The sequence below is a fragment of the Sus scrofa genome, chromosome 5, assembly GCF_000003025.6.
Source record: "Sus scrofa isolate TJ Tabasco breed Duroc chromosome 5, Sscrofa11.1, whole genome shotgun sequence".
Classification (NCBI taxonomy): Eukaryota; Metazoa; Chordata; class Mammalia; order Artiodactyla; family Suidae; genus Sus; species Sus scrofa.
The window spans coordinates 56,061,064-56,088,770 of NC_010447.5; the positions used below are offsets into that span (position 1 = coordinate 56,061,064).

The 27,707-nt window shown below is 36.6% G+C and overlaps 1 protein-coding gene across 9 annotated transcripts in view; it reads left to right on the top strand.

Moving 5' to 3' along the window:
• The window catches only part of LMO3 (LIM domain only 3), a 61,929-nt gene that overhangs the window by 4,179 nt on the left and 30,043 nt on the right, over positions 1-27,707 (top strand). For 6 of the 9 annotated variants that reach the window (XM_005664046.3, XM_021090866.1, XM_021090863.1 and 3 more), the window contains one exon: positions 5,049-5,262. In XM_005664046.3, the coding sequence (XP_005664103.1) occupies positions 5,057-5,262 (206 nt within the window). In that variant the 5' untranslated portion in view covers positions 5,049-5,056. Of the gene's footprint in view, positions 1,080-5,048; positions 5,263-27,707 lie in introns of all 9 variants that reach the window. The other 3 variants (XM_005664042.3, XM_005664043.3, NM_001112685.2) reach the window with 3 other exon arrangements.

Below are 27,707 nucleotides of genomic sequence, written 5' to 3' on the forward strand. Positions count from 1 at the left end.
GAGGCATAAACTGGAGCTGCAGCCCAGCTCCGCACTGCAACTTTCACTCGGGCCGCGGCTCTGCTGAGACGGTTTTGTTTAAATCATGTGAGGCTTCATTATTTTTATGATGAGACATGAAATAGATGCAGGCGGAAGATGTTGATGGAAGGAGGGAGAGCAGAGCAGCTGCGGCGCGGAACGTCTCAAGTACGACTCGAGTGGATAATAGTCAAAGTTCACGAGGAACTGCAGCATTTCCACACCCCCGACTCCCGGGGAGAGAGGGGCGGGGAGAGTTTGGAAGGAGACGTTCGCTCCGGCCCGGCCCGGCCCGTAGGAAGGGTGATTCGGTCTTAGGTGGGTTCCGGACCCACTCCCCTTACTTGCTGGAATTCATCACCCCCCTCCCCCAAGAGTTGAAATGACCATCTTTGGGTGCTTATGGCCACTTCTGCCTCTCTCCACTCTGCCGTAATAACAAAATGCTGTTCCTGCAGGAAGGAAAAGTGACCGTCGGGGGGGGGGGTGGTTGGGGAGAAGTGGCGAGAAGAGAGAGGTTTCGGGGAGCAAGGTGCCTCTGTCCTAATAGGTTGAGATTCAGACTGATGCGGCACAATTTTACGGGGGCTACCCAGACTGCTGTTATGAAATACAAGTCAGATTTATGATCTTTTTCATATTGAACATGATATGCTATGCTAACGCTGCATGTGACAGTTTAATCAAATCCATTTGTTACCATGAAGCTAAAAGGGGCCGCTGGGATTTTGGGATTACGGGCAGAGTTAAGGAAGCATGTGGCTTTGTCATTCGCCATCATTTTGCACACTGCCACACTGCGAGGGGCTCTGTGTGTGCGCTGTGTCTCGTCTGGCTGCCCTCATCCCTTCCCCCACCCCCCGCTGCCGCTCCGACCCGCTCCCAAAGTGGCTTCACAATAGTCGGTCCTCGGTGGAGGCTGCGCACCAGGTCCGCACTTGAGCTAAATTTGAGAGACCCCCTTCCACTTCTACCTTTTGGGCTGGGTGCTCAATGCGAAGCTGCTGCAACTCAGGCACGCCTAAGTCAACTCATGCAGAAAAAGGAGAAAAGTTTTGGTAAGGTTACAATCTATCATAGATGCACTTTGCCGCGCTCGGCACTCTCGGCTGCTCCAAAGCCTTTCTGTTCTTCCGCTGCTTTTGTGTCTTTCGAAAAGCTCCGAAATATTATTGTTGTAACTGCTTTGAAAGACTGCTGCTTAAACCAATTAATCTTGCTAGGTGCAACAAATATTGCTACATTCTTTGCAAATCATCCCTGTGTGGCTGCAAAGACACAACCACAAAAGGCTGGAGCATAAACTCCTCAAGGGATTCTTTGTTAGAGTGTATGTATGTTTCTTATTTTTTTTTTTTTTATTTTGCATGTGAGCTGCATCAAAATTGAACTCAGTCTTGCAAATCTCTTGTTGGCCTTTGCCAAGCACTAGCACTTTGCTGCCATGGTAACTGTAATTAAACTGATAAGAGTGGAAAAATGTCAGTATCTCTGAGCCTTGCAGCTGCATTGGAGAAAAAGGGAATCAAATTGGTTCCCAGCTCCATTGCTCAAAAAGGGGAGGGGGTGGTGGAAAGATGGGAAGGGGGGTTGGGAGTTGAAGGGGCAGAACAGAGTTAAGCAGCTCCAGTGCCTGAGATCTGGGGACATCTATTTGCATTGTTGTCCCTTAGGGGGCTGCAGCCTGTAGGGATGCTCTGGGCCAGTGAACAGAGAGAAACAAGCTTTTAGGCCCAATCCAGTTCTCCAATCGGGGCTGGGGGCTGGGGAGAGGATGAAGATGGGCAGGAGGAGAGAAAATCTTTTGTTTGGTACCTCTTGGCAATCGAATGGCTGGTGTTGGCCAAATTCTTTTAATCTGTGTCACTGCTCCCAGCTGCAGAACCTGCATTCCCATTTTAGCATCTTCCTGAGGCACCTCATCTCTGCCAACCCCCTTTATGTATTCCCTCTTCCTGTTCCTTCTCCCAAATTGTTCTCTGTGAATCTTCCGACGGGGACAAAATGTTTTCCATTCACTACGTGTAGTTAGTCCAAAAATATAAAAGACTGTGTCTAAGTGCTGCAAATCTTTTATTATGATTATTTTTTTAAACCCCTGTGTGTTGTGGAGTTGTGGTTACTTTGTTGTGTTAACTACTGAAGCTGAGACTGCGCGGATGAATGGCACAGAACAAGGGAACATAATGGAGGCAATCAACCGTTAGGCCGCCTCACAATGCAATCCAGGCAATTAAAAGCTCACCAGAGTTTAAATGAAATGGTTCTACTTATTTCTGCACACCACACTGCACAGGCTATTATTTATGTCTTTTTTTAATTATGATTTCCCTTAAACTGTCAAATAACTCAGAATGGCAGGGTCTCAGAGGCAATAAGAATTTCCCTCAGAACAATTTACATGCCAATCTAAAACTAGTTATGAGTCCTGATGTGCTATAAGCAACTTGTGAGATGTTTCTCAGCTCCGAACACATAACTCTACCCAGACGAGTTCTGCTGGATGGTGAAGGGAGTCTGCTGCCTGCTTTATGCCTGTTAGGTACATGGCAACGTGGTGACTACAAAATAGTGCTTTTTCTACAACTGTTAACTTGCAGAGTACTGAAAAGATTTCCTCTTCAAGAGAAAGGCAATAATGGTCCCTACTAGAAGGTACCAGGACGGACTGTCAAATATCAAACTCCTTTGACTCCCAAGGCCAAAGAGAATGTAAGAGTTTCAAATATTAATTGGCCTCTGAGTGCTAAATTAAAATGTCAGCACAACAAAAACATTTTGTGAAGACAAGCAGAGTAGTGTTACTTGTGCCAAATGTTGGTATTCCCCGTCGTGGTTGCAGAGCATTTTGAATAAAGATAGCTGACCTTCCGCACTTGGTGTTGGGCACACAACTCAGGAACATAGCTTAGCTACAACTAAGAAGGATTTTGATTAAAAAAATTTCAGCTTTGGTGATATAAAAAATAATGGCCTTATAAATTGGCTAATTAGACTAGCTGGTCTTAATATATCTCTAGATATTTTCAATAATGAAATCCAGACTGTCATTTAGTAAATCACAGTTTCTCCCTCACCCCAGGTGGATGGTTAAGTGGCACTTGGGTGTGTTCTGTACTATAATTAATGGGATTCATTCCTTGTGGAACCTTGCTAGAAGACGGTAACTCGTTCTGATCAAAGAAACTTCATTTGTTAGAAGTTCTAGAGAGTGAGATTTAGCAGAGCTATCAAGGGTTATGATTAATCTACACTAGACCCTTAGCTCCTTCAAAGAAAAGGAATAGAAAGCAGGCTATAGGAATACCACCTGCTCTTCTGTACGAATCCAGCTGCCAGTCTGCAGCTCCAAAGACCACAGCTCCGCATATCATGCAGGAAGAGCAGCTACCCTGATGCCTCGCTGCCATTCCCTGCTCCATCATTCTTCTAGAGAAGTTCTTTTCTAATAGAACTTCAACATCATAACACCATCATGTGAAATTCATGTCCTATTTGTACATAGGAAAGTTACTCGGGTGTGAGAGTGGGGGGGGGGGCCTTGATGTCTCTTATCAGTGTGATGAAAAAAGAACAAGATTGTAAAGATAATGCGGGTGAAGGCTTCATCCTAAGGCATCAGAGGAAGTGAAGAAGGTTTAGCTATTTTGAAGCAGGAAACACTCAGAAAACGCTCTAGATGAGAGCTTGGCATTTCTTTCTGGAGACTGTTTCAAGTGCAGGCACATGTGTCTTGTGTCCTTCTACATCCAAGTTTAAAACTTTATGCCTAAGAGAGGAGGCATAATAGAGCAGTGGGATCTCTGAACTGTAAGAAGGCCCCTGGGTCTAGCACTCAACTGTCACTCAGCTTTGATTGAGTCCCTTAACCTGTCTTCTGCCTCTGTATCATAGTTTGTAAAATGAGGGAATTTGGACATCTGCAGTGCTTTATAATGCTTAAAATTAGTTGTCTGATAAAGAAGAAGCTCTGAATAGTTGGTGCAGCTTCTTTAAAAGCTGGGTGTTTGACACTTAAAAAAGAAGAAACTCAGAGGCAAGTATTTTTTCACAGAAAAATTTTCAGTCAAGTTGTAACACCCATAGAACTCAGCTAGATTCCTTATTTATGATGGATACATAGCTCTCAATTATATAAATGTTCCTGTGTCTAGCCTAGTATGTATACAATATATGTATATAATGTATTTGCATATGGATGTTTGCATAATTTTATGTGTATATATTTAGGCCTGACCTGTTTTTTCTTTCATCTATAAAATAAATAAGTGCATGTTTATGATAATAAATTACATAATCCTTTATTTTTAGTTTCATATAAAAGCATGTAGTATATAGTTAGGTAATCCGCCGTTAATAGAGACACTGACTGATGTTTGTGAGCATAAATAAATACATTTTTTTAAAATTTAACACAATGAAAACTTTGGAATATCAAGGACACAGGGGGAAGTATTTGGATGCAAACAAATATTATAGGATTGGTGAGCTTTTGGATGACTGTCCTGTGCACTTAACTCTAAACAGCTCCTCTGCTGAGTGAGATTTTGTGCACTTTCCTTCTCCCATCAAGCACATATTAAGTCAATTCTTTAACCAATGAAGAAAAACTCATTTTTGACTCCTACAGCTTGTGCACAGACTACTTTGTGAAATAGCTTTCTTTAAGATTGTTAGCCATTCATATTGTCTCCTGAAAGGAACTTCTCTGTTAGAGAACAGGGACACTATAAAATTATTTAACATTCCTTAACTCCGTGTGTATAATACCAGCTTACCATGTCCAACATGAATTCATTAATTTTACCACTTCATAGGTGTGACTTTATAAATGATTTAACAAGGACTCCACCAAGTTTGAGCCTCTTTGTTTCCAAAATTGAGTTCAGTTTCCGTACAGCTCTTAAAAAAAGGACAAGTGCAACACACCTTGAAAAAGGCAATATGAAATATTTAAGTTGGCTTTGGATAGCCTGTGATTCTTTCTTGGAGTCCCAGCTCTCTTTTTTGTTCTTGTCTTCCTTTAGGTATACAAATGCTCTCAGTCCAGCCAGACACCAAGCCGAAAGGTTGTGCTGGCTGCAACCGAAAGATCAAGGACCGGTATCTTCTAAAGGCACTGGACAAATACTGGCATGAGGACTGCCTGAAGTGTGCCTGCTGTGACTGTCGGTTGGGAGAGGTGGGCTCCACCCTGTACACTAAAGCTAACCTTATCCTTTGTCGCAGAGACTATTTGAGGTAGGAATTCGCCTTGCATACCAGTGATGACTGGGTTAATTTTTAACGTACTTTTGTGAGTGTATTTTGGGTTTGTTTCTTTACTCCCAGCTTCTATTCCTGAAAGATGTCACCCTGGCAGCCTTCAGAATGCTGCCACGTGCCTGTTACACAAATGCTTGCCTAAGCAATGGCCAGGAACACACTTTCACCAAGTGTTTCCTTGTGCCTTACCTGATGCTCCTACTTGGGGACGGGTTGGTTATTCCACTGCCTGTGTGAAAACTGCCAGTTCCTGTCAAGGATGTGTATGGTAGAAATCCGCATACAAGATGTTTCATGAGAGCTTAAATGACAAGGTCCAGCTGAGCATAGCACAGGCTAACTCAGCGGTCTTTCTGATTCAGGTTTGTCAGAGAAAGTCCATGTGAAACTCTTAACTGGTGTTTATTTAGTAGTATGTTTATTGTACAGTTTTGAAAACTTTCCCCAAGTGTGACTGCATCTCCCTATTTCCCCCCACCCCCCACCCCACAGCATTCCAAGTGATCTTCACAAAGATAGCACTGAACATTGAACAGCCTCAGACTAGCCAGTAGCTTTATGGAACATAACAAAGTCAAAACCTCCATCATTATGGGGAAATGATAGCTACTCGCCAAACTGTAAACATCTGAACAATGCAGATGTTCTTGCGTCAAAAGCTATGAAGCTGATTAAACTTATGTCCTGTTAGTACTCTGCACATGGATGTATTTAAGAAAAATTATTTTGCTTTTCAGGGAACTTTGTGACTTCATTCAGCTGCAGATTACTTATATTAATAAAGTAGGATCTATCAAATTAGAGAAATGATATATGGCATCACTGGGATTTTCATATTTGATACAATTAATCATTTTTCTAGTCTAACATTATGTGATTTATTTTGAATTTTTTTTCTCTTATGACATAAAATTTATCAATCAGCAGTAACTCCTTGGTCATTTTGGGAGGGGTTTTCTAGGGAATTTGGTGCTGCTTCATATGTAATTCAGTTATTTTCAGCCTGATTCAATTTTTATGTATCAGAGCATTTTGTCTGATGAATGGTCACTGCAAGAGGGTGAATCCAGTGCTGTTTATCAGATTCTACCCTTTTTCCTCTTAGGATCACTTTAGCTGACAGCCTCCTGACTAATCATGACCACTTGTTACTACTTCTCTGTGTTCTGAGGGCACAAAACACATGTAAGGTGACTATAGAGCAGGAGTTCCCTCACTGTGGTTACACAGCTAATCCAAATTAACCTACTCCGTGAACTCTTTTAGATTTTTCTCTTGAAAATGAAAATTTTTCCTCTTCTCGTTGTGAATTAGAACCTGATTTCACATAGAATTTGTTTTTGCACTTAGGGACTTGACAGTGCTTCCTAGTTTTGCTTTATCTTTCCTAACCAATAGCCATGGCTTTTGGATTCTTTCTTTGACTTTTAATTTGGTTACAATTGCAGTACCTCAAGTGGATTCATGGAACAATAGTTCCAAAACAAGGAGTTTATAGTCTGGACAAGAATTAAAGTGTTCTAATAAGCAATAAAGACAAAAATTAAGTCAAATTTAGAGAGTTTCTTGAAATCTCTGGATACTTTTAAATAAAAAAGTACAAGTTTACCAATGAAATAAATCAGGTGTCCTGAGTGAAACTGTTTTTTGCAGTTGTCAGTATAATAGAGACCAAAGAAAGTAACCTTGTTTTGTTTTATTCTTCCTTATGGTAGTAAGAATAAGATATTCAACTGGTACTTGATAGTCTCAAGTAAGTGCATTGTTGAAGGGAATTTATCAAAATCGTTTTCGTCTCAGAACTCTTTTTCTCTAAAAGAATCTATATATTGCTTTTTGTGAGACAGCTTTTAGTTAGTTGATTTCTGATAGGCTCAAACTTTTAATTTTGTTACGTTATTTAAAATAGAAAAAAAGCACACTCTTTCAAATATAAACCCTGGTCCTGATTGCCAATATATTCATTTCTCAGAGTACAATTTCCTCTTAAATTGGTCATTACCACATTAATGGCCAGTTGTTATGTTAACAGCCTAAGGGTTGTTAACATTTCAGAGTAAGTTGTTAACAGCAAGCTTATCCCTTATTTAAACTGAAGGTTTTGTTGTATATAACATGGCTTCTTTGGCAAGGAGTAATTCATCAACACTTAAAAATTGCAGAAGTGAAATGGGGAAATAGTATGTGTGTAAAAGCACCATGTTATAGATTATGCAGCAGATGTGGTATTTAGTTTTATGTGGAAAGTATCTCAATGAGATTGTGTCTGTGTTTAAAAGGCATATGTCTCTGGCAAATTCAAATAGTCTGATTCTGTAGGTCATATAGACAAATACATCCAAGCAAATTTTATTTCCGGATTAGTTTCTTTGAATGTGTTTAAACAGACAGTCTAAAATGCGTATCGGGCATACTGTGTGAGAGGCGTAATTTTAGGTAACTGATGAAAATTAAGGGAAGAAAGGAGGTGCACCTCAAATTGTTACCAATGAACTGTTTATTAACTACACAAAATCTCCAAGATGAGCAGTGAACAAGTAATATTCTATGGCTATTTTCCTGAGCCTCGAAAATCATTTTCCTCTTTTCCCTCTTAGTTTAGCACATTTCCTTCTTATATTTTGCACAGCCAATGCTTAACCATTTAAATATTATTAAAAAGTAGTTTAGTTTGGTTTGCAGGTCTTTGGATACTATGTTAATATCTTTGAGGTACAAACGAGCCATAAATAATTTACAGGTTTTTATCTCTCTGTCTAAATTACTAGGCATCTAAGTAAGAAAATGGCAAATAATAAAGAAAAAATAGTTTGCCTAGAGTACCGGTAAATTATGGGTTGTGGATATTATCCTGGGCCAGATAATTTTTTCATGTGTAGAGAAGAGTGAAGTAATTTTTGCCAGTTGTATTTAACTTCATAATTAAATTCTCCTTCCAAAGAGAACACAAAAAACACTTCTGCTGAGCAATGCATCTTGAAGTTCTAACATTTTCTTTTGCCTTGCTCTCAGTAGGGACAGGGATGGCATGTTTTTACAAGTTTTTTGAATGATGACTATAAGAATTTCAACCATAAGATATTTTCTTACTGCAGTAAATTTGATTTCTCTCAGATTTTTTCTCCTTTGAGGAACATTTAGCTATATTTAAGAAAAAGAAAAGAATTTTACATTTTATTACTGAATTTCAAATCTTCACATTCACTTTCCATAACAAGGCTGATTCAATATCTTTTATTTTTCTGTAGAATATAAGATGCATATGTCTGATGAGAGGGAATTTGCCAGTTTGTAGAATTGCTCTCCATCTTTCAAAACTCATTAGAAAAAGGAACAGAAAGATTGACTTTTAAAAACTTCCTCTATTAAACACGCTCTCTGACTTAAACTATGAAGTCAGTCTGCCCATTAATATTTATATACTAAAATCTAGAAATGTGTCTGTTAAAAATGTATCGAACACATTTATAGTTTTTTTTATTTTTAAAAGTTGTTTATGACAAATTAAGCATCTCTGTACCTTGAACTCAATAACACATAAAGTAGATAAACAATTGCAGTGTAAAACTAGCCAAGGTTTAGTAATGATGTTTAGTGACTGATAAACTATCATTCTATCATTCTGATTTCAGTTTGGAAAATATGAATAAAGTAGTTAATGTATAATCAAAATTTTAGAATTAAGATTTTATGTCAAGAGTTAAGTCAGAACTAAAAGATACAGCAAAATACCTCTCAACATGCAGGCGGAATAGAACATCAGAATTTACCCACTTAGGCTTTTGGACCATTCCTGCTTGTTTTTTAATTTAAGCCTGCAACTTCTTATTTGTGGTATATTTTAAGCATGAAGCCGATAAAGGCTCTATCTTGTATCTCAATGAATGGTGTCTTACCAGAGAAAGTACTCAAAGCTGTTTGCTGTGATACTTGCCATGGAAGCTGCTTATAGCTCTTCCTACATGAGAAGCTGAAAACCGTCTTTTATAAAATTTAATGCAATTTGCTATTTTTACATTTGAGGATGATTTGTTTAAAATGAAAGTACTGGGGAAAAATGATGCTTCATGCTCTACCACAGTTGCCAATTAACAAAAAGGATTTGAAGCTGCTATACTGATTGCAAATTTTGTATGCTTTAATATCATAATGTGATTTTAAAATAGAAAATTAAAATTAAATGCTACATAGAGCAATAATCTAGCTTTAGTTTTCACACGATCAAAATTGGTGCCTCTAAATTTTTATATAAGGTTAAATTTATATCAGTACCTAATGCATGTTTGGCCTTAAAAGTAAATATGAGTATGTTGTTAATATTATTTTATCTGACAGTTCACTACACAGATTCATTTTTTGTGCTGACTGATGTGTTCATTCTGTTTTTCCTTCTTTGTCCCTTTTTAATATTAGGCAGTTGAAAACATCTTCCCTGGAAAGTATTACATTATAATTATTTGAAAAATAACTTTTTATTGCTTTAACTTCCGAAAAATTAATCTTTTCTATGGAATAAGACTCCCCCCCAAATAATTTTTTTTCTATGCGTTTCATTTGTGCTTTCTTAACACTTTATTATAGTCATAACTTTTTTGATATTTAAATGTATAAGCTAATCTTAGTATTATGAAATATTTTGACATCGGGGTGTATTATACTACGTGGCCCGTTAAAAATACTTGCTAGAATTCCCGGCAAATTATCTTACCTTCTTTACTGCTTTATAAAAAGTTGAGATTTTTAAGTCCATTTTTCTGTTCATTATAAGAAAGCACTATTGCATTCTATTTCAAACATTTTAGGCTATGTACCCACTCTTTATGGGCCAGTACAAATCAGGAGTGATAATTTTGTTTTGCACAAGACTTTGGAAGAGTGTCACCGTCACTTTAGAAGAAAAAAATGGTGGATCCTCACAAGATTTCCTGAGTAACAATGTTTCCATGACAGTCTCTGTTAAAAATATCCCATCTACACAGAGAATCTCTTATTTGTAAATTTATTTATAATATCTATCCTTAATTCTGTAATACACCCATTTTCAGTGAATGAGTATTTAATATAAATATTTTAGTTTTGTGACTTTTTGTTTTGATTTATTTTCTGGACTTAAGATATTATCACTGATAATAACCCCCACCGCAAATATTAAAAATACAGAAATACTTCACATTCTTTCTCTTTCCTGTTTGTTTAATCTTTTTTTATAAAACATAGAATACTTCAGTTAGGATAGTCTTTGCACATAAGATGGATAAGTTAGACATACCTGACTTAGCAGAAAAATATTCTGTTTCTACAAGTATATTTAGGATTAAAAGCATCTGGAAGAACTACATTTGAGAATTGCTAAAATTGCTTATTTTGCACTTTATAAATACATAGAACTCTGGGAAAGAATCTCTATTTTTGGTTGCTCTTAGAGTATATCAAAGTAACCCAGCACTTCATTTATAAATTCACCATTAACTTCCATTAAGTGACTAATAATAAATTTTAATGCTATTTTGACTGCATAAACATAACTTATTAAGGAATCTCATTTTAAATATATGCTGAAAGTAGTAATTTTGTAAATGGTTTTGATGAATATATGCATTGTAGAAACATATTATGTAGTTCAGTTTTCTGCTTCACATAAAATTATATAGTCTTAAAGAAGAATTGCACCAACCTCAACAACCATTGTATTTTTTCTTATTACACTGTGCATCATTGAAATTGTATTTTGGTATTTGGTTTGAAAACATTTCCCTGTTCCTATGAGAATGTCTTCTCTTATTCAGAATTATGTACTGTAACCTCACCCTATCTTCCAAAAAAACTTAGCAAACATTTCTCACATTTATCAATAAATGGCAAAAATGTATGAATTGTAAATGTAGGACAAGATCTTGAAAACAAGGAAAGTGAAAATTAAAATTGTACTATTCTATCAGTCTGCCACATGCTTTTAAAATAGCATTTACGTTAGCATGTTTCTTTAAAAAGTCATTTTTCTTTTATTTTTTAAAAATCGGTTTACAGACATGATTACTCCTACTGATTCAATGCATTTCCCTTTGTAAGCATCTAACAAGATGTCTGTATGAAGGTGTATGCATGCCTGCTGTCCATACAGATGTTGGCATCTGTACAACTTTAGAATGAGCTTTTGTCATAATGGATTTGCACCAAATCATAGTTTGGCAGGCTTTGAAACTTGTAAAATTTAGATACTTGATGCCAGCTAATTTCGTAGTATTGTAAACTGCACAGCACTGACTTATTCTGATAGGGTATTCACCATTCTAAGAGAAAAGACAAGTTTTATAGTACTGTGGTATGTCTAAATTTCTTCCCTTGCGATTTTTATCACCCTATTCTGTTTTTCTCAGCTCTGATGGAGTTTGATAGTGTCTGTTCCATTTGCATTTCTACCATCGTAACATACTTGCCTTGATGATTAACTGTATGTTCCCCTTTTCAAGGTATTTATAAGAAATTTATTTTGAAGTGGAAGTTACATTGTAAAGCAAGAAACATAGCATTCAGAGTTTTGTTTCTTACTTTAAAGAAATTTATTTCGCTTATTGGATTTTTTTTCCCCCATCTTGTCCATATGAATGGATAACTTTTCTCTAAAGGAATTAGGACCTAAGCATACTCTTACTATATTCATCAAACATATTTACTATACTGCAAACATAGTTTTTATATATCCCATATTAGTCACTTGGGCATCCACCTGTGCAGTTTTTGCTTCTGCCCTCTACTGTCAAAACTTCTTGATAGACTTTTTTCTTCTCAATAATACTTTTTTGTAGTCACATAATTTTTTTGTAGTTATGTAAGGATTTCATATCTTTTGCTGAATTCTTTTACTCCATGGTGTTAGTTTTTTTATGATACAAAAGTCTCTAGCTGTGGACTAGTTTAAAACAAAATCACACTTGAGATAAATAATCATCTCAGAATAGTTAGGTCCCTGATTTGAAGTTGGACAATTAACATTAAGCTTCATGTATTAAGTTAGACTCTAACCAGCATGTGTTGTTATGATTCAATGTAATATTAAAAACTCTCCAACTGGGCTTCTGGGAAAATAAAAGACTCTTAGGAATTAAAGATTATTTGCACTAAAGACATATTTAAGTAAAATTGTTATTACTAATGCAGTAAAGCATTGTCTACAGTAAACCCACCTTATTAATAAAAACATAAAAATCAGTTTTAGTAAACATAAATCTCAAATATGACACAGATTAGTAAGGGGGCAAGGAACACCCTAAAATGTGCTAATGATAACATTTAATAGTAATCTAAATACTACCAAGAAAAAAATAAATTCCCGCCTTATTTATGCTGTAGAAATCCTAACAGGCAACTTCAAGGGAAAAAAAGCAAGTTTTAAACATCATTAGTTTATTCTTATTTCTGAAAATGTTTAGAACGAGCCCATGCTTTTATTATAGCAGTTCCAACAGAGGTGCATACCATTTTTGAAATTATTTTGTTCTCATTTTTGTTTTTAAAAGATTTTGAAATCTCTTAAGTAATGTATTTTGATAGATTCCTCACATTTTCACACACAAAAGATAAGGTCAAGACTGTTAATATATCAAAATACCTTAGGGCATTGAGTATGATGCTTATTTTGTGTTTATTAACTGCTCAATAAAAATACATTCTGATCAACAGCCATGCATTAGATTGGGTGAGATGAGTGATTAGTACATGTTCCTTGGCTGGGATGGATGAGGCGGGGGTGGAGAGGTGAATGAGAAAACAGTCATAACTTCTAACACTGAAAATGAGGACTAGTTGCAATGGGCAGGTTTATTTGTATTTTACAGGTGAGAAGTTCAACTATGCTATGAACATAATTTTAAAGCCTGTAAGTATTGTGTGTGAATATCCGCTGAGGGATGCCTGTGTTTTGGGAGATACAAAGGAATAATAAGTTATTGTACTGCCTTTGAACTTATAAACTAGTATTTTCTGTGGCCATTTATTAGAGGAAAAAAAATGAAAAAGGTTCTGAGCTACAAGGATCCCTTCTTTCCACAAGGTATTCCTGCTGAATGGCTAGGATTGGGGTTTATATTTATGATTACATGCTTTGCTATCTCTCTAACAGTTTCAGAATGAAACCATTTAGTTGCTTAACAGATATTTGAGTGCCAATATTTCATTCCTATAAATAATGAATGTAGACTCATATTTCTAATTGATTTTGTATAATATATAAATACAAAGTTATTAATATTTTACTATGTAAAGAATAATGTAGTCAGTCTGAAAATCTTTGGAAGAACTTAAGGGCAAGTTGTTTTTCAAATTTATTATAGCTGAAATACTCACCATTGTCAAGTACATAAGTAAAATATACAGAGTTGTGTGTGATTATATTACTTAGAACCAGTAACAGAGAATGAGAAGAGGTTTAATCAGGAATGATTAGGAAAACATTTTAAGAAGGGGGGTTATAAATAAAATAAAATAAAAATTGTGCTCTGTAAAAATCCTTTCGTAAGCAAGTAGTCCTGTTAGAAAAGCTGAGCTTCAAGCTTCTTAGTTAAGTTTTAGATGCAAGCCAAGATGGAGTTAGCTCCATCACGTTCAAACAGTCTGTACCCTTTTCCTCTTACTGCAGATATTGCTGCATTAGCAACAGAGGTACAACTGATACCTCTTTTAAAACACTTGGCATCCTTGTTCCCCATTTTCCCCTCAACATATATGATTATTCGTTATATTCTAGTTATTGTACAAAGCCCTAGATACAGCACTGCCTAAAACACAGAAATAACTCCTTCCCCTGTAGAGGTTATATTCTAGTTAGGGAAGCAGATAATCAACAAAATACGTATTGAGTATGTTAGGAGATGATAAATACTAGAGGAAACATGGAGCAGTGTTAAGAGGTTTGCAGGCATGATGAACATGCCTGTGTGTGTGGTGGGGGATAAGGATGTGAAAGCTTAAACAGGGTAGGCAGGGATAGCCTTGTTGAGAGTGTGACTTGAGTAGAGACCTAAAGAAAATTGAAGGAGCTAGCCATGGGGGTGTATGTAGGAAGGACATGCTGGGCACAGGAAACAGCTGGCCCAAAGACCTTGCAGTGGAAGCCTTTCTAATGTATTTGAGGAACATCAAGAATGCTAGAGTGGTTGGAGTGAGCAAGAGAGGAAGAGATAAGGATTAGAGGCAGCCACCATGCAGTGCTACTGCCTTCTTAGTCATTGTTATGGGCAAGAATGGCCCTATTCTTTCTAATTGTCAGGTAGGGAAGTGGTAATACTTCCATCTGAGAACCACTGTGAGCTTACTCAGGCTGTTCTAGGTGGAATTCCATTTGGGATTATAGAACTCATCTGCTAAACTGAATGGAATTGTTTTTATGTATTTACTGGTAGTTTTTTGGGGGGAGGGATGTCTTTTTATTCGGCCTCCATGATGACCCTGTGTGATTAAGGAATAGTTATGAAATGTGTATCTTGAAATAGACTATAAAATTCAGCCATTGGACTGTTGCTATTTCATGAGAGATGGTATAGTTGTATGTTTGAATTTAAGTTGTCATATCTACATACCTCTACTGATATGGTTAATGGAGTGTTTGTGCATCATCATACTTCAATATCAAATACTAAGGAGGGAGTTCCTGTCATGACTCAGCGGTTAACAAACCCAACTAGCATCCATGAGGACACAGGTTTGATCCCTGGCCTTGATCAGTGGGTTAAGGATCAGGCGTTGCCATGAGCTGTGATGTAGGTCACAGACGAGGGTCAGATCCAGCATTGCTGTGGCTCTGGCATAGGCCGGTGGCTACAGCTATGATTCAACCCCTAACCTGGGAACCTCCCTATGCTGTGGGCACAGCCCTAAAAAGACCACAAAAAAAAAAAAAAAAAAAGAAAGAAAGAAAGAAAGAAAAGAAAAGAAAAAGAAATACAAAGGAATGTTGGCATTGATAAACTAGGACTGCTAACAAAGCATGCATGAAGGTAACACCTTGGCCAAAGATGTCATTAGATTCTGCCCTGATCACAGTATAGTTGATATTTTTTGAATACTTACGTAATAAAAATTGCAAAAATATGGAGTTTTCAAAGGCTGCCAGTTTCTACTCTTGAAGAGAAATGTCAGTTATTCTATGCCTTAAGGGTAATTTTTTTCATTATTTTTAAAGTTAGGCCAAGTCTCATTTAATTAAATTACTCTTTAGTAGAAAACATTTAAAATAACATATTTGCTATAATTAGCATTAGTGTTTCCAAACCCAGCATTAAGAAGAAATACATCAGGGATATATTGTTATTTAAAACAATTTAATCACATTCTTGATGAGATGAGGCAAATGTTACATCAGTGTTGTTCATACTTATGTTTCTCACCCCTCACCTCCCCCTAGTTCATTTATTTTAGTTCCAATCAAGAAGAGCAAGCATTAATCCCTGAAACAAAAAGATTGATATCCATTCTTATTTGTGAGAGTGGGATTTGGATGCAGGAACTGTCTTAAAAATTTTTAAAGTTAAATGTAAACTTTGTATATAAACCAAAGTACTTGAACCTGTATTTAAAATGGCTGGGATGTGTTATGGGTCCTGGCTGAGAAGATGTGCCTTGCTGTGTATCTTGAATCTTACAAAGAGGCAGGGGTGAGCTTTCAAAACGGTGGTGCTCTATACTTCATGCACAAAGAAATCCTGAACATACTTTGCGGAAAGCTATGAGGTAGGGGCCAAGTGACTTTATAAGTCTTATTTCCTACCGAGTGTCTGTCTGTTTTTCTGATACAATTTTTAGCAGCCCTTCTATTCCCTTTGGTAGATGGGACATCTGTTGTAACTGCCACCTTGGCCGGGTTGAGTTGAAGACCTGCATTCCTAGCTACTTACTTTGTGTCTCATCTACCAAAATAGATTTATTTGAGCTTGTTTTTAAGGAAAAGTCACTTGATCTTGTGCTGACAGGCTGCTAGGTGTTTAAATAATCTTGTCAATGGTGGCTATTAAACTAACCATTATCTTTGGAGTAGAGATCACGTGCTATTTGACTTACATGTTAAATGCTTTGTTTTCTCAATTAACTGTAGGTTGCTGCAGTGACCTGAGAAAAATTTTCTATATTTTGATATTAAATTTTTTTTAGAAATATTTTTGATTTTTCTTTGAGGGCTTATCTGCTGAGTAGTAAACACAGCCTTTCGTTTTCACCACAACTCAAGTTTTTCACTGTGCTTCTAAAGTCACAAGCTCATTCTATATTTCATTTTAACACATACAGTATATTTTAGGTCATTTCACTATGTATTTCTCATTATTCTACCAAATTGGGTATTGCTCCCCACAGCTATCATTAATGGCACATTAGTCATATATGACTATTACGATGCATTCATCTGCTGTTTTTGCCTCCTGTGATATTACTTTATAGTGAGAAAAATGTCATATCAGTCCTTGCTAATTCCCTAAGCATCTCCTGAACCAGACAAGGTTACATCTAATCCTCAGGTTTTAGAGCCATGTCAAGTAGCATAATGGTGAAGCATCCACATCTACTGGATCCTTATTCTGCTACATCCTTATATGTTCCTAGGCAAGTTACTCAACCTCCCTAAGCCAAAGTTTACTTATCTGTAACTAGGATTAACAGACCATTCATAGAGCTGTCAGGGGTGTCAGTGAAACACTGTAGGGCAAGAACTCAACACACCGACCAACACTCCAATATGAGCCTCTGTTGCTATGAAGGAAGACTTGCCCTGAGTTATGAAGATAAGATAGTTGGAAAATTAAACATGAGGAGAAGATTAAAGCGACAGATTACGATGAGGTTCCAGAATGATTAATAATCAAGAATTTGAAAGGCTACTAGCATTATATGATCTTTTACCAACTTTTCATCTACAGAGAAGATAAAGAAATGCTTAAATACCATGTGCACCTGAAGCCATATAGAAAAAAGAATTTAACAGTGAAGATTATTAGAATCTGGAATGTGTCATTAGATGGAGATTAGAGTGTAGTTTGTATAGAGTAAGATGAATTTGAATCTTTGGGGGAAATATCGAACATGTGACTTTCTTTGTAACTGAGGTGGTAGTTTTCTCAAATGTCTTATATGCCCACCTTCTCCACACCGTGGCATGTGAAAGTGCTATGGCCTTGTAAAATGTTATATTTAATCTCCCATAGAGTAGAATTACATATAAAATGCTAGCTTGCTTTAGATTTCCTTTGTAGACTTGATTTTTATATTTCTTTTCTCGGGGGACAATTGAATGCCAGTATCTTACCTGGTATTCTTTTTCTCACAGTGTTCTCTAAACATTTTGATTATATACTTTTATTCCTAAGGAAATTTTTGTGAGGACCCTCAATTTAAATTTATATATTTATAAATCATCAATTCTCCACTGTATTGTTTTTAATTAGGAAAACAATGCTTAAAGGCTAAGATAACAAATAAATAGGCTCTTCATTATTGAAGCATCCCTGGAATTTATGCACCCCCAATTTGAAGAGCACCATTATTTTGTAATAGCTTTTAATGCTTGATTTAAAGTTGTCTGGTCGGGATATGTGTGAATAAAAGGAGGGAAAGGACCAATACTTGAGAAAAGAGTTGTGAAAGAGACAAACGGTGGTGTTTGAAAGAAAAGGACTTTCTAAGCATGAACTAATATGCCTGACTCTGCTCATTCAATATTAAATCAAGGTTTGCTTTCATGAGAAATGTTGCAGTGCATGTGGACTCTTTCTAATGCTGTGCTACAGCCACTGGCAACATTAATATAAGGCAGGGTTTCTCTTCCTCCCTGGCAACCCCCCATTCAGGACACAGTGAGATTTTAGACAGATAAATGCTAAAAGAACCCTATGTACCAAAGGCAGTGTTTACCGCATGTAATACATATCATTGTTTGTCTCCTGTAGTGAAAAATACTTGTGTCGTGCTGTTAAAATGCACTCCTGACAGACCAGTGCTTGCTATTATAGGGTCCATTGCTTAAAAAAATGATACACTGACAGAAATACAATTTAAGAAAATTTAACACCAAGGGTAGTCAACCATGTAGACTACTATTAAGGGGCCAAAACTCAAGGCCAGGGGTTTATTTAAAAAGGAGGCACAGTTTATTTGCTAGTAGTAGGCAAAGTTAAAAGAAAAAAAAAATCGAACTTGAATTCCTTGCTCTCTAGTCTGTAGAAAATTAATGAAAGCAACAGTTCAATAAGATTTTATTGCAGAAATGTTTAAGTGAAACATTTTAAGGAGGCTTCAGAATTTTTAAACAGTTACTTACCATTTACGAAGCTGTAACACTGCGGTGCGTAGCAAATTGTTAGCATTGGATCCGAGGCACACCCAGTGATTTTCTTCAAACGTGGCATCAGAGCTGGTTAATCTGAAATCACTTTGTTCATTTCGTTTTTGTGTGTGTAGCTTATAAATACATTTGAGACTGACACGTCAGCAGCACCCACAATTATTACAGTTTAAAATGTAAGCTATTGCCCAAGTACCCTTATGGACACAATTTGGTAGTTAAATGCATTGGATTTGTAACAAGGCCTTTCGAGAAGGAAAATAACCAAATATGAGATGTGATGGGATATGTTGGAGTCAGAAGAGTACGGAATGTACTAATGAATAAACTGCTCCTGAAGGATGAGAAAGCATGTGTTTTCAAGCTTTCACATGGCTCTCTTATTAGGGGGGAAAATTTCATGAATTTAGATGAGATGTATTATCTAATTTTACCATTTTGAAAACAAATCTGCCATCCAATAATATTTGATGCCAACTGTGTAGGGATTACATGTCCCTTTGGGAGGAGGGTTACAAAACTAATGCAATAAATAATCTGAGCTTCAAGGAGCTTAACTTGGGTATCAGAGAAATAGAAAAACATCCTCCACTGCTATGGAGAATCCAGATATGTATCTTACATTCTCTACCCCAATCATGCAGTCTTACTGCCACATGCTAGGATGGGTCTAGGGAAGCAATTGATCCTAAAAAAAGGATGTCCCAAGATGGAATGCAGTGCCTTTGCGGATAGCTCCCAGAATGCAGTTGGCCTGAATCTGACAATGTTATACAACAGATTTTTCTGTGGACAGGAAAGGTGATTCCTGTTGTCCAGACACATTGTCCAGGGCCTCCAATTAGGTGGCCAGTTGCAACCGACCCAGAAATGCTTGCTGAAGAAGGCTGTGATCGTCTGTTCTTCATTTTTGTCCATCTCTTAACGTTTCTGAAATTCCTTATGGAAACTTTATCACGGTGTAGTATCTCTGTCCTTTTTCTTGCCAGAGATTACGACTTCAAATGCTGCTTTTCAGTACTTACTTTTTAAGAAGTGCTCTGAAGGAAATCATATTTATGGTGGATTGATTAGCTGAAAAACTAGATGTTAAACTATTTCTTCTGATAGTTTTAAATATATCCTTCGGATCCCTTCAGAGAGCTATACACTTGACCTTGACCCCTCAAAATCTTTCACAGAATTGTGCATCAGAGTTTCACCATTAGCCTCCATTGCAGGAAATGTTTATAAGTAGCTGCACAGTTCAGTATCTTAGGGATGCAGTTGTGGCTTTTGTTTACTGTACCACACAATGTCCTACAGATTCACTGTTGAAATTTCCCCTGATCTTAGAAAAGTTCCTGGGATGCTAAGTAATTGAATGGTGTTTTTTTATGAGCCTTGTGGGTCAGCATTGCTTACATTTTCTCTTTTTTCTTTGTCTCCTAGGAAGCTCGAATCCAAATTTACTTTCTATTTCTCCTAACTGTTTAGATCTGCATGATATGTTACTATATTCTTTAGACTTTTGTATTCTCCTACCCATACTTTTTCATTATCCTATCCAGAGCTATTTATTTAATCTGAAGATGAATTTTGAATACTTGCCATGAAGGAATAATAATGGAGAAAAAAACAAGAGGTGGGAACACAGGGCCAAATGAATGAGAAATACTCAAATAGCTGAGTGAGAGGAATTTGGAAAAGGGAGGACATGATGAAAGTAATTATCTGATCTGAATAGTGTACATAAAATATTGGTGAATTTGAACAATATTTGGAGCAGTGTTTGAGCTCACTCTGTAGGATGAGAATTACAGCAGATGTAATCCTTTCTTAAATTTTCATCTTTATTGCATGGTGGTTATTTATCAGAGGGTTAATCCATTATTTTAATATAAATATGTGTATGCAAATCTTAGTTCATAAAGCAGTAATCAGTAATTTATTTTTTACCATGGTACTTTGATTTAAATAAAATAGTCTGAACAATTATCTCAACAAGGGCTAAGATAGCAATTGCAAACCCAAATGCCCCCAAGTTCTAGAATCAATAAAGGAAAAATAATGTAGTAAATTGGGACTTACATGTCCCATCCCAAGGGAGCAGCTATAACTCTATTTCAGCAGAACATGAGCTTAATACTGCTGATTTCTCTGGAGAATCTGTATTTTTTTCCCCAAGATCTTAACATGAAATCACTTGGATTTAAGATATTGGCAACTAACTCTAATGTGGTACACAAGCATCATTTGGTAAGCTTTTAATCGTAATCCTAGAATTCCTGTTTTATTTATTTTTCTATTTATTTATTTATCTTTTTAGGGCCACACCCACGGCTTCTGAAAGTTCCCAGGCTAAGGGTCGAATCAGAGCTATAGCTGCTGGCCTACACCACAGCCACAGCAATGCCAGATTTTTAACCCACTGAACGAGGCCAGGGATCGAACCCTGCATCCTCATGGATACTAGTCAGTTTCCCTATCGCTGAGCCACAATGGGAACTCTGAATTCTAGTTTTAAATACATGATGAGGCCCTTTAATCCATACAGTTGGCTGAAGTGCTTGAAAATGTTTTCTAGCATCCTGAATTCTTGAAAACAGAATCACCATCCTGCATCCCACATATACCCATTTATATCCCTGCTTCAGTAATCTCTTGGCAGATTTTGAAATCATGAAAATGAAATAATTTAAGTAATCAGAGTGGGTGAGTTACACCAGCGAGAACCACAATGGGGAACACACTACTCTTGGGGAGTGGGAGGCAGTCCCTCCTGAGAAAAGAGTTCTTTTGCCTCTTCTTGAACCTCATGTCCATGGCATTTTCCCTGGGATTAAGCAGTATATTTTCAGGGACCCGGTGGTACCAAAGTTAAGACATTTGAGGCCATCTGCTTCTAAACAGGCTGTTCAGCCCTGCATTTATTCATCACTGAATGAAAAGCAAACCCACTGCCACCACCCCTTCACCCACCAGTGTTCATCCTAACCCTCTAACTTCCACCCCTTCCCCCTACATTCTTGCTGCCACCTCAACTCAGCCCATGTCCACTGGGTCCTCTGTCATTGTCAATAATCAATCTATGTCTATAGTCTTTTAGCTTTTTTCATCAAAAGATTGTCTTTAACTGAGTTTCATCATTGCTTTAACTGAATTTTGCCTCTCCTTTGAGGAGGTGGTTTTCCTTTCAGCTATCAATAAGGCCACAGTACTAGTTGTAAATCCCACATTCCATGAAACCAAAAGAAGCTGGCATTCTCTTGGATACACACAACCATCTCTACTCACTAATAAAAATTCATCATCCTCCAATAAAACTCATGAAGTCTGGTTATACCACTTTTTACCGTTTCTCACTGCTGTCATTTCTCTTTTGCCATAATTGTAAGAGACTTGAAAAGGCTTATAGTTGACCTATCTGAAACCAGTCCTAACTTGTTGAACCTTCTTAACCTTACAGAACATCAGCCCTGCATTCCTAGGATCACATACAGCTTCTTGTCCTAAAAGAAAAATATTCCAGGAGTTCCCTGGTAGCCTGGTGGTTAAGGATCTGACATTGTCACTGCATTGGCTTGGGTTCAGTCCCAGGCCTGGGAACTTCTGCATGCTGTGGGTACAGCCAAAAAAAGTTCCATCTCAGGACTCTTAAACTCTGTAATATCATCTTAACTCACTTACAGTACAGCTGCTCTTTGACTTCAGATATTCAGCTCTTCCATTATGTCTTTTTCTCCTAATTTGGCCAAATATATCAGGCTTCTTGTCCTTCCCTGCGAGCATGAACCTAACTCTTGGTCATTCAAGCCCCCTTCCATCTTCTACCATCCTGCCCTTCCATCTCAGTTCTCACCAAGTTTCTAGTCTGCAAATTGGCATTGGTATACCACTCCCTGTTTTTCTACTCCAATAGTGTGGCTAAGCATTGCTGGAAGCAAGCAAAGAAAATATAGATTGATGCTCCTGCAACTAATTGGCTTTCCTTTCACCTGACCTCAAGGGATGAACATTGAATTTGTACTTGGCCACCATCCTTGCCCATGACCTTCAACAGCTCTACTGAACATTCAGAGTTCCCCTTGAGGCCCTTTCTTTGATAGTTGTCCTGTCTCTTTGTTCTCACCAGATGCCTTTGCTGCTTCCTTCAAAATTGAAGCCAACAAGCTTGATGTCAGTCAGCTTCTTACCACTATTTACATTTCATCTACATTTCCATTTATCTTTATTTTTTAATGGCCGCACTTGTGGTATATGGAAGTTCCCAGGCCAAGGACTGAATCCGAGCAGCTGCAGTCAGGCTCCTAACCCATGGTGCCACAGTGGGAACTCCTCCATTTATCTTTAACTTCTTTTATCTTGTCTTTGTGAATGAGGTGTTCCTGTTCCTTTTCAGTTCAATTCTCTGTCCTTGGTTCCTTTCCCTCCAGTATCCTGTGGGTCTTCTTTTTGTGACGGTTCTACTTTTTCTTTAGTATCTTTAAAATCTCCTTTCCCATAAACTTTTAACTCTCAACGTATGAATATATTCAAGACTTTTCCATTCTGCAAGAAAAAAGCTTTATCATGCAGACATGGATTGGTATTGTCCAATTCCTTTATTGTCCAATTTTTTTTTTTTTTTTTTTTTTAGAAGACTAATCTCCCCTCGCTGTCCATACTTCTTCAACCTCATTCACTTGTGGTCTGGTTTCTACATCTAACTACTCTACTGAAATTGCTTTCCTTGATATCTAATTGCTGAAACTAATGGACATTTTCTCAGGGGTCATCTTACAGTTTCTTTTCCTTTTAATAATGTTGATCACTCTTCTTTAAAAGCTTTCTACTATCTGGGATGCCATGACCTACACAGTTCAGATTCTTTTCTGCATGTCTCACCCTCATCAGACACTTAAAAGAGTGAATAAAAGTACCTTAGGAACACTGATCTTATATACTTATTTTTCCTGAGAGATATTATCTCTCTTCCCAGTTTTAATTCCTCTCATATTGTGACAACTCTTAAATCTCTACCTGCAGTGCATTAACACTTCTCCAGGCTTAAGCCCTGTCTGTTCGGCAACTTCCTTGGCATCTGCAGTTGAATGTGACACAGGAAACAGACAATCTAAAACTCAAGTTATGCAAAATTAGCATAACTCTAATATAATATTGTAACCTTATAAAGATAATATAAAAATACATAGAAACTAACTGCATTTGTGGTTAGTACTTGAAAAAGTGTTAGCAGTGAGTCTATCAGTGTATAAAATTAATAATACACTAGGAACAGGTAAGATTATTTCTGGAATGCAAAGAATGAACACCAGGACTAATTTCAACCTAATTTACTATATTATCAAACTAAAGGAGAAAACCATGGCTATAGCAGTATGTGCTCAAAAGGTAATTGTTAAAATTCTGCAAAACATCCAGCTAAAGAGAAGTAAGAGGAAGTCAGTTTAAATATGATTAAGAACATTTACTGAAACCTAACAGCAAGTATATAAAATAGTTAAATACTAAAGTCATTTCACTAAAATCAGGAAAAAGTCAGGGATGTCCACTACTGCCACTTTCATTCAATGTTGTCTTAAAGGTTCTAGCTAAGGCAACAAGATAAGAAAATGAAGTAACCAGTACAACAATTAAAAAGAGAATTATTTTCTTTGGAGGTAGTTAGGAAAATTCAAGAATTAATAAGGAAGTTTGGCAGAGTAGCTAGATAAAAGACAAAGTAAATAGAATTTGTAGTTTTACTCTATGCCAAAAAGTGACACCTTGGAAACGGAGACGAAAAGAAATTCATTAAGAGTGGTAACAAAACTTTAAAAATACATAGGCATGACAGGCTAGCATTTATATGAAGAAATATTTTTAAAGGAAAAATGCTAAGAAAGATTGTCCTCTTATTTTTCTGTTTACAAATACTGGGCAAATATAGACAAATTTCAACTAGATAAGGGTAGAGGTGTTATAAAAGCAGTGGAATTATGAGGGTTGGTTTTAACCTTTTGAAGTCAAGTCAATGAAGTGAGACTCAGACAGTGGCAAATATTTCTTGAGGATCTACTCTCTTCCAGATATTCTTTCAGAGACTGAGGCTGTAGCAGTGAGAAAAAAAAAATCTTTGCCCTATATGTCTTATATTTTTATGCTTTTTTTGAGTTATTTTCCACCAGATGGGACATGTGCTGAGTGCTTTACAGATGTCATCTCATGCAGCTTTTGCAAACACATTATACCCATTTCAGAGACAAAGGTACTGAGGCACAGGATGGTTGGGTTATTCAGCTGAAGTTTCCAAGGTCCAAGGGGCAGTCTGAGGTAACTGTAGTCATAGTGTGCACCACGATGCTGCCTATACAAAGCAAGAGAACTCTTCACTCATACATCTGTGTCACCTTTTAAAGCTACTGGTATACCATTGCTAAATTGCTAGTTAATTTGGTGTGTACCTGGAAGAGTATAATTAAACCTATACCTGGGAGGGTATGAAGTACCTACCAGGAAACATGTCATCAGATACCTTAGATTTTAATTCTGTTCTGAGGCTCACCAAGTAGTTCCCTGAGAAGCCTACCTGTTATTTTCTGGTAATAATTTTCTGAACAAAGAGAAGTTTCTACTCCTTGTTTTTGGTTTCTTAAGCCTATTGGAAAATAGCCAACCATTTTACAATGGTTTCTCTAAATGTATTAATAATGTGTATGAAAGGGAGTATATATATAATTTAATGCTAGAAGAGAAGAAATTTTGTTCTCTTAGAAAAAATCCCTGTGGAAGTTTATGACCTTTGTAATCAATGCTTTAAAAAAAAAAACTAGGCTCTAGAGAGTGTTTAGGTTGGAAAAGGTCACCTATTTGCGATGATATATTCTGTCAAGAGTGTGTATAAGTGTAATATACTAGACCTTAACAATGCAATATATTTTGTGGGGATAAAGAACTTTTATTATTTTTTGCTTTTTATTTCAAGCGAGACTTTATTAAAGCTATGATATGAGTGATTTCTTAAATATATTCTTTTAGTAAATTAATGTAATTTAATGAATGAATTAATGTAGTGCTCTAAAATTTTTATTTGTTTATTAAGATGTAATTGACATGTAACATTATATTAGTTTCAGGTATGCAACATAATTATTTAATATTTGTATATATTATGAAATGATCACCATTATAAATCTACTTAACAGTATCACTACACATAGTTACATTTTTTTTCCATAAGAACTTTTAAGATCTACTCTCCTAGCAACTTTCAAATATATAATACAGTGTTATTAACTATAGTTACCATGCTGTGCATTATATCTCCAGGACTTAATTTGTTTTATAACTAGGAGTTCGTACCTTTTGACCTCCTTCACCCATTTTGCTCCCCCCCACTATCTGCCACCTTTGGCCATCACCAATCTATCTCTGTATCTATGAGTTTAGGGGGTTTTTTTGGCTATGGTTTGCTTTTAGATTTCACAAGTAAACGAGATCATACAATATTTGTCTTTCTCTGATTTATTTCATGTAGAATAATACCCTCAAGATCCATTTATGTTGTTGCAAATGGCAAGATGTCTTTCCTTTTTTATGGCTGAATAATATTTCCTGTATATATATATATATATATATATCACATTTATATATATATATATATCACATTTATATATATATATATCACATTTATATATATATATATATATATATATATATATATATATCACATTTTCTTTAGCCATTATTCATTGGTAAACAGTTAGGTTGTCTCCCTATATTGGCTATTGTAAATAATGCTGCAGTAAACATGGGGATGCATTTATCTTCTCAATTTAGTGTTTTTTGTTTCCTTTGGCTACAAAGGAATTGCTGAATCGATCATCTGGTAGTTCTGTTTTTGAATTTTTTAGGAACCTTCATACTGTTTTCCATAGTGGCCACACCAATTTACTTTCCCATCAAGAGTGCATGAGGCTTCTATTTTCTCCGCAGTCTCGCCGACACTTATTCCTTCTTGTTGTTTCGATAATAACCATTCTAACAGGTATGAGGTATGGAATTTTTAGAGTGAGACCTGAACCTAGGCCAGATAGAGATGGATCTGTACTAAAGAAAGCACAGCTTCCGCCTCTCCCTCCCACTCCCTTTCTACCACTCCTCTTATCTTCCCCCAACCCATTTAACATCAAAGTGGGAGGTTACTCGGAATTTAACATTGTTCAGATGAACTAAGTAAAACAATGCGTCTATACTTGAGTAGTTTATTTGCTCTTTAAAAGGAAAAAAAAAAATTCTCTTAGAGCCCCCCAAACATTCCATTCAATTTGAGACACTTGCAGTACTGTCACTTTACGTAGTTACTTCATATTTTCTAAGTTGAATTAAACTATGAGAGTTCACAGTCTTATCAGTCAAGGAAAGCACAATCTCTGTTGCTTGGGAAGCTTACTGGAGGAGATGATTTGGCATGGAAGATGAGGAGATGACACATTTCAGATGGAGTAGCTGCCTACCCAAGCACTGGAGTCCATGGTAAGTTGGATGTTGAGGCAGATGGGCTGGTCTAGTTAATGTGGAGTTGCCAGACAAAAATCTGGAATCTCCAGTTAAACTTAAATTTCCAGTCATTAACAGGTATCTTTTTTAGTATAAGTGTGTCCCAGGCAGTATTTGGGAATCTTACATTTAGAAATAAGATAACTGCGGTCTTGTGAAATTGATTCAGAGAGCCATCCTGGACAGAATGAATGTAATTATGTGGGAAATATGGAGCCATTGAAAGTCACCGAACGCATTAACGAAATGAGGAAACTAGTGTATTAAGGAAAAAATCCTCTTTCATATGTATACAGACTTGTTTGTTTTGAGGAGGGAATGTACTTTTTCTTATTGTTATGCCTACTTGTCTGTCACTCTAACACAAGTCTGTAAATCTTTTGAGGGCAGGGATGTGTCTTATTTGTTTCATTGTATCCAGCTTTGGGTAGAAAACCTGGCAGGTGCTCAATAAATATTGACTGGAAAGCAGGAGGAGGGAATGGGGTAAAATGAAATATTTAGCAACCCTTAAATGATTGCAATAAGTGACAACACATATAATAAAAATAACAATGAATAACTATCAGATGGTTAG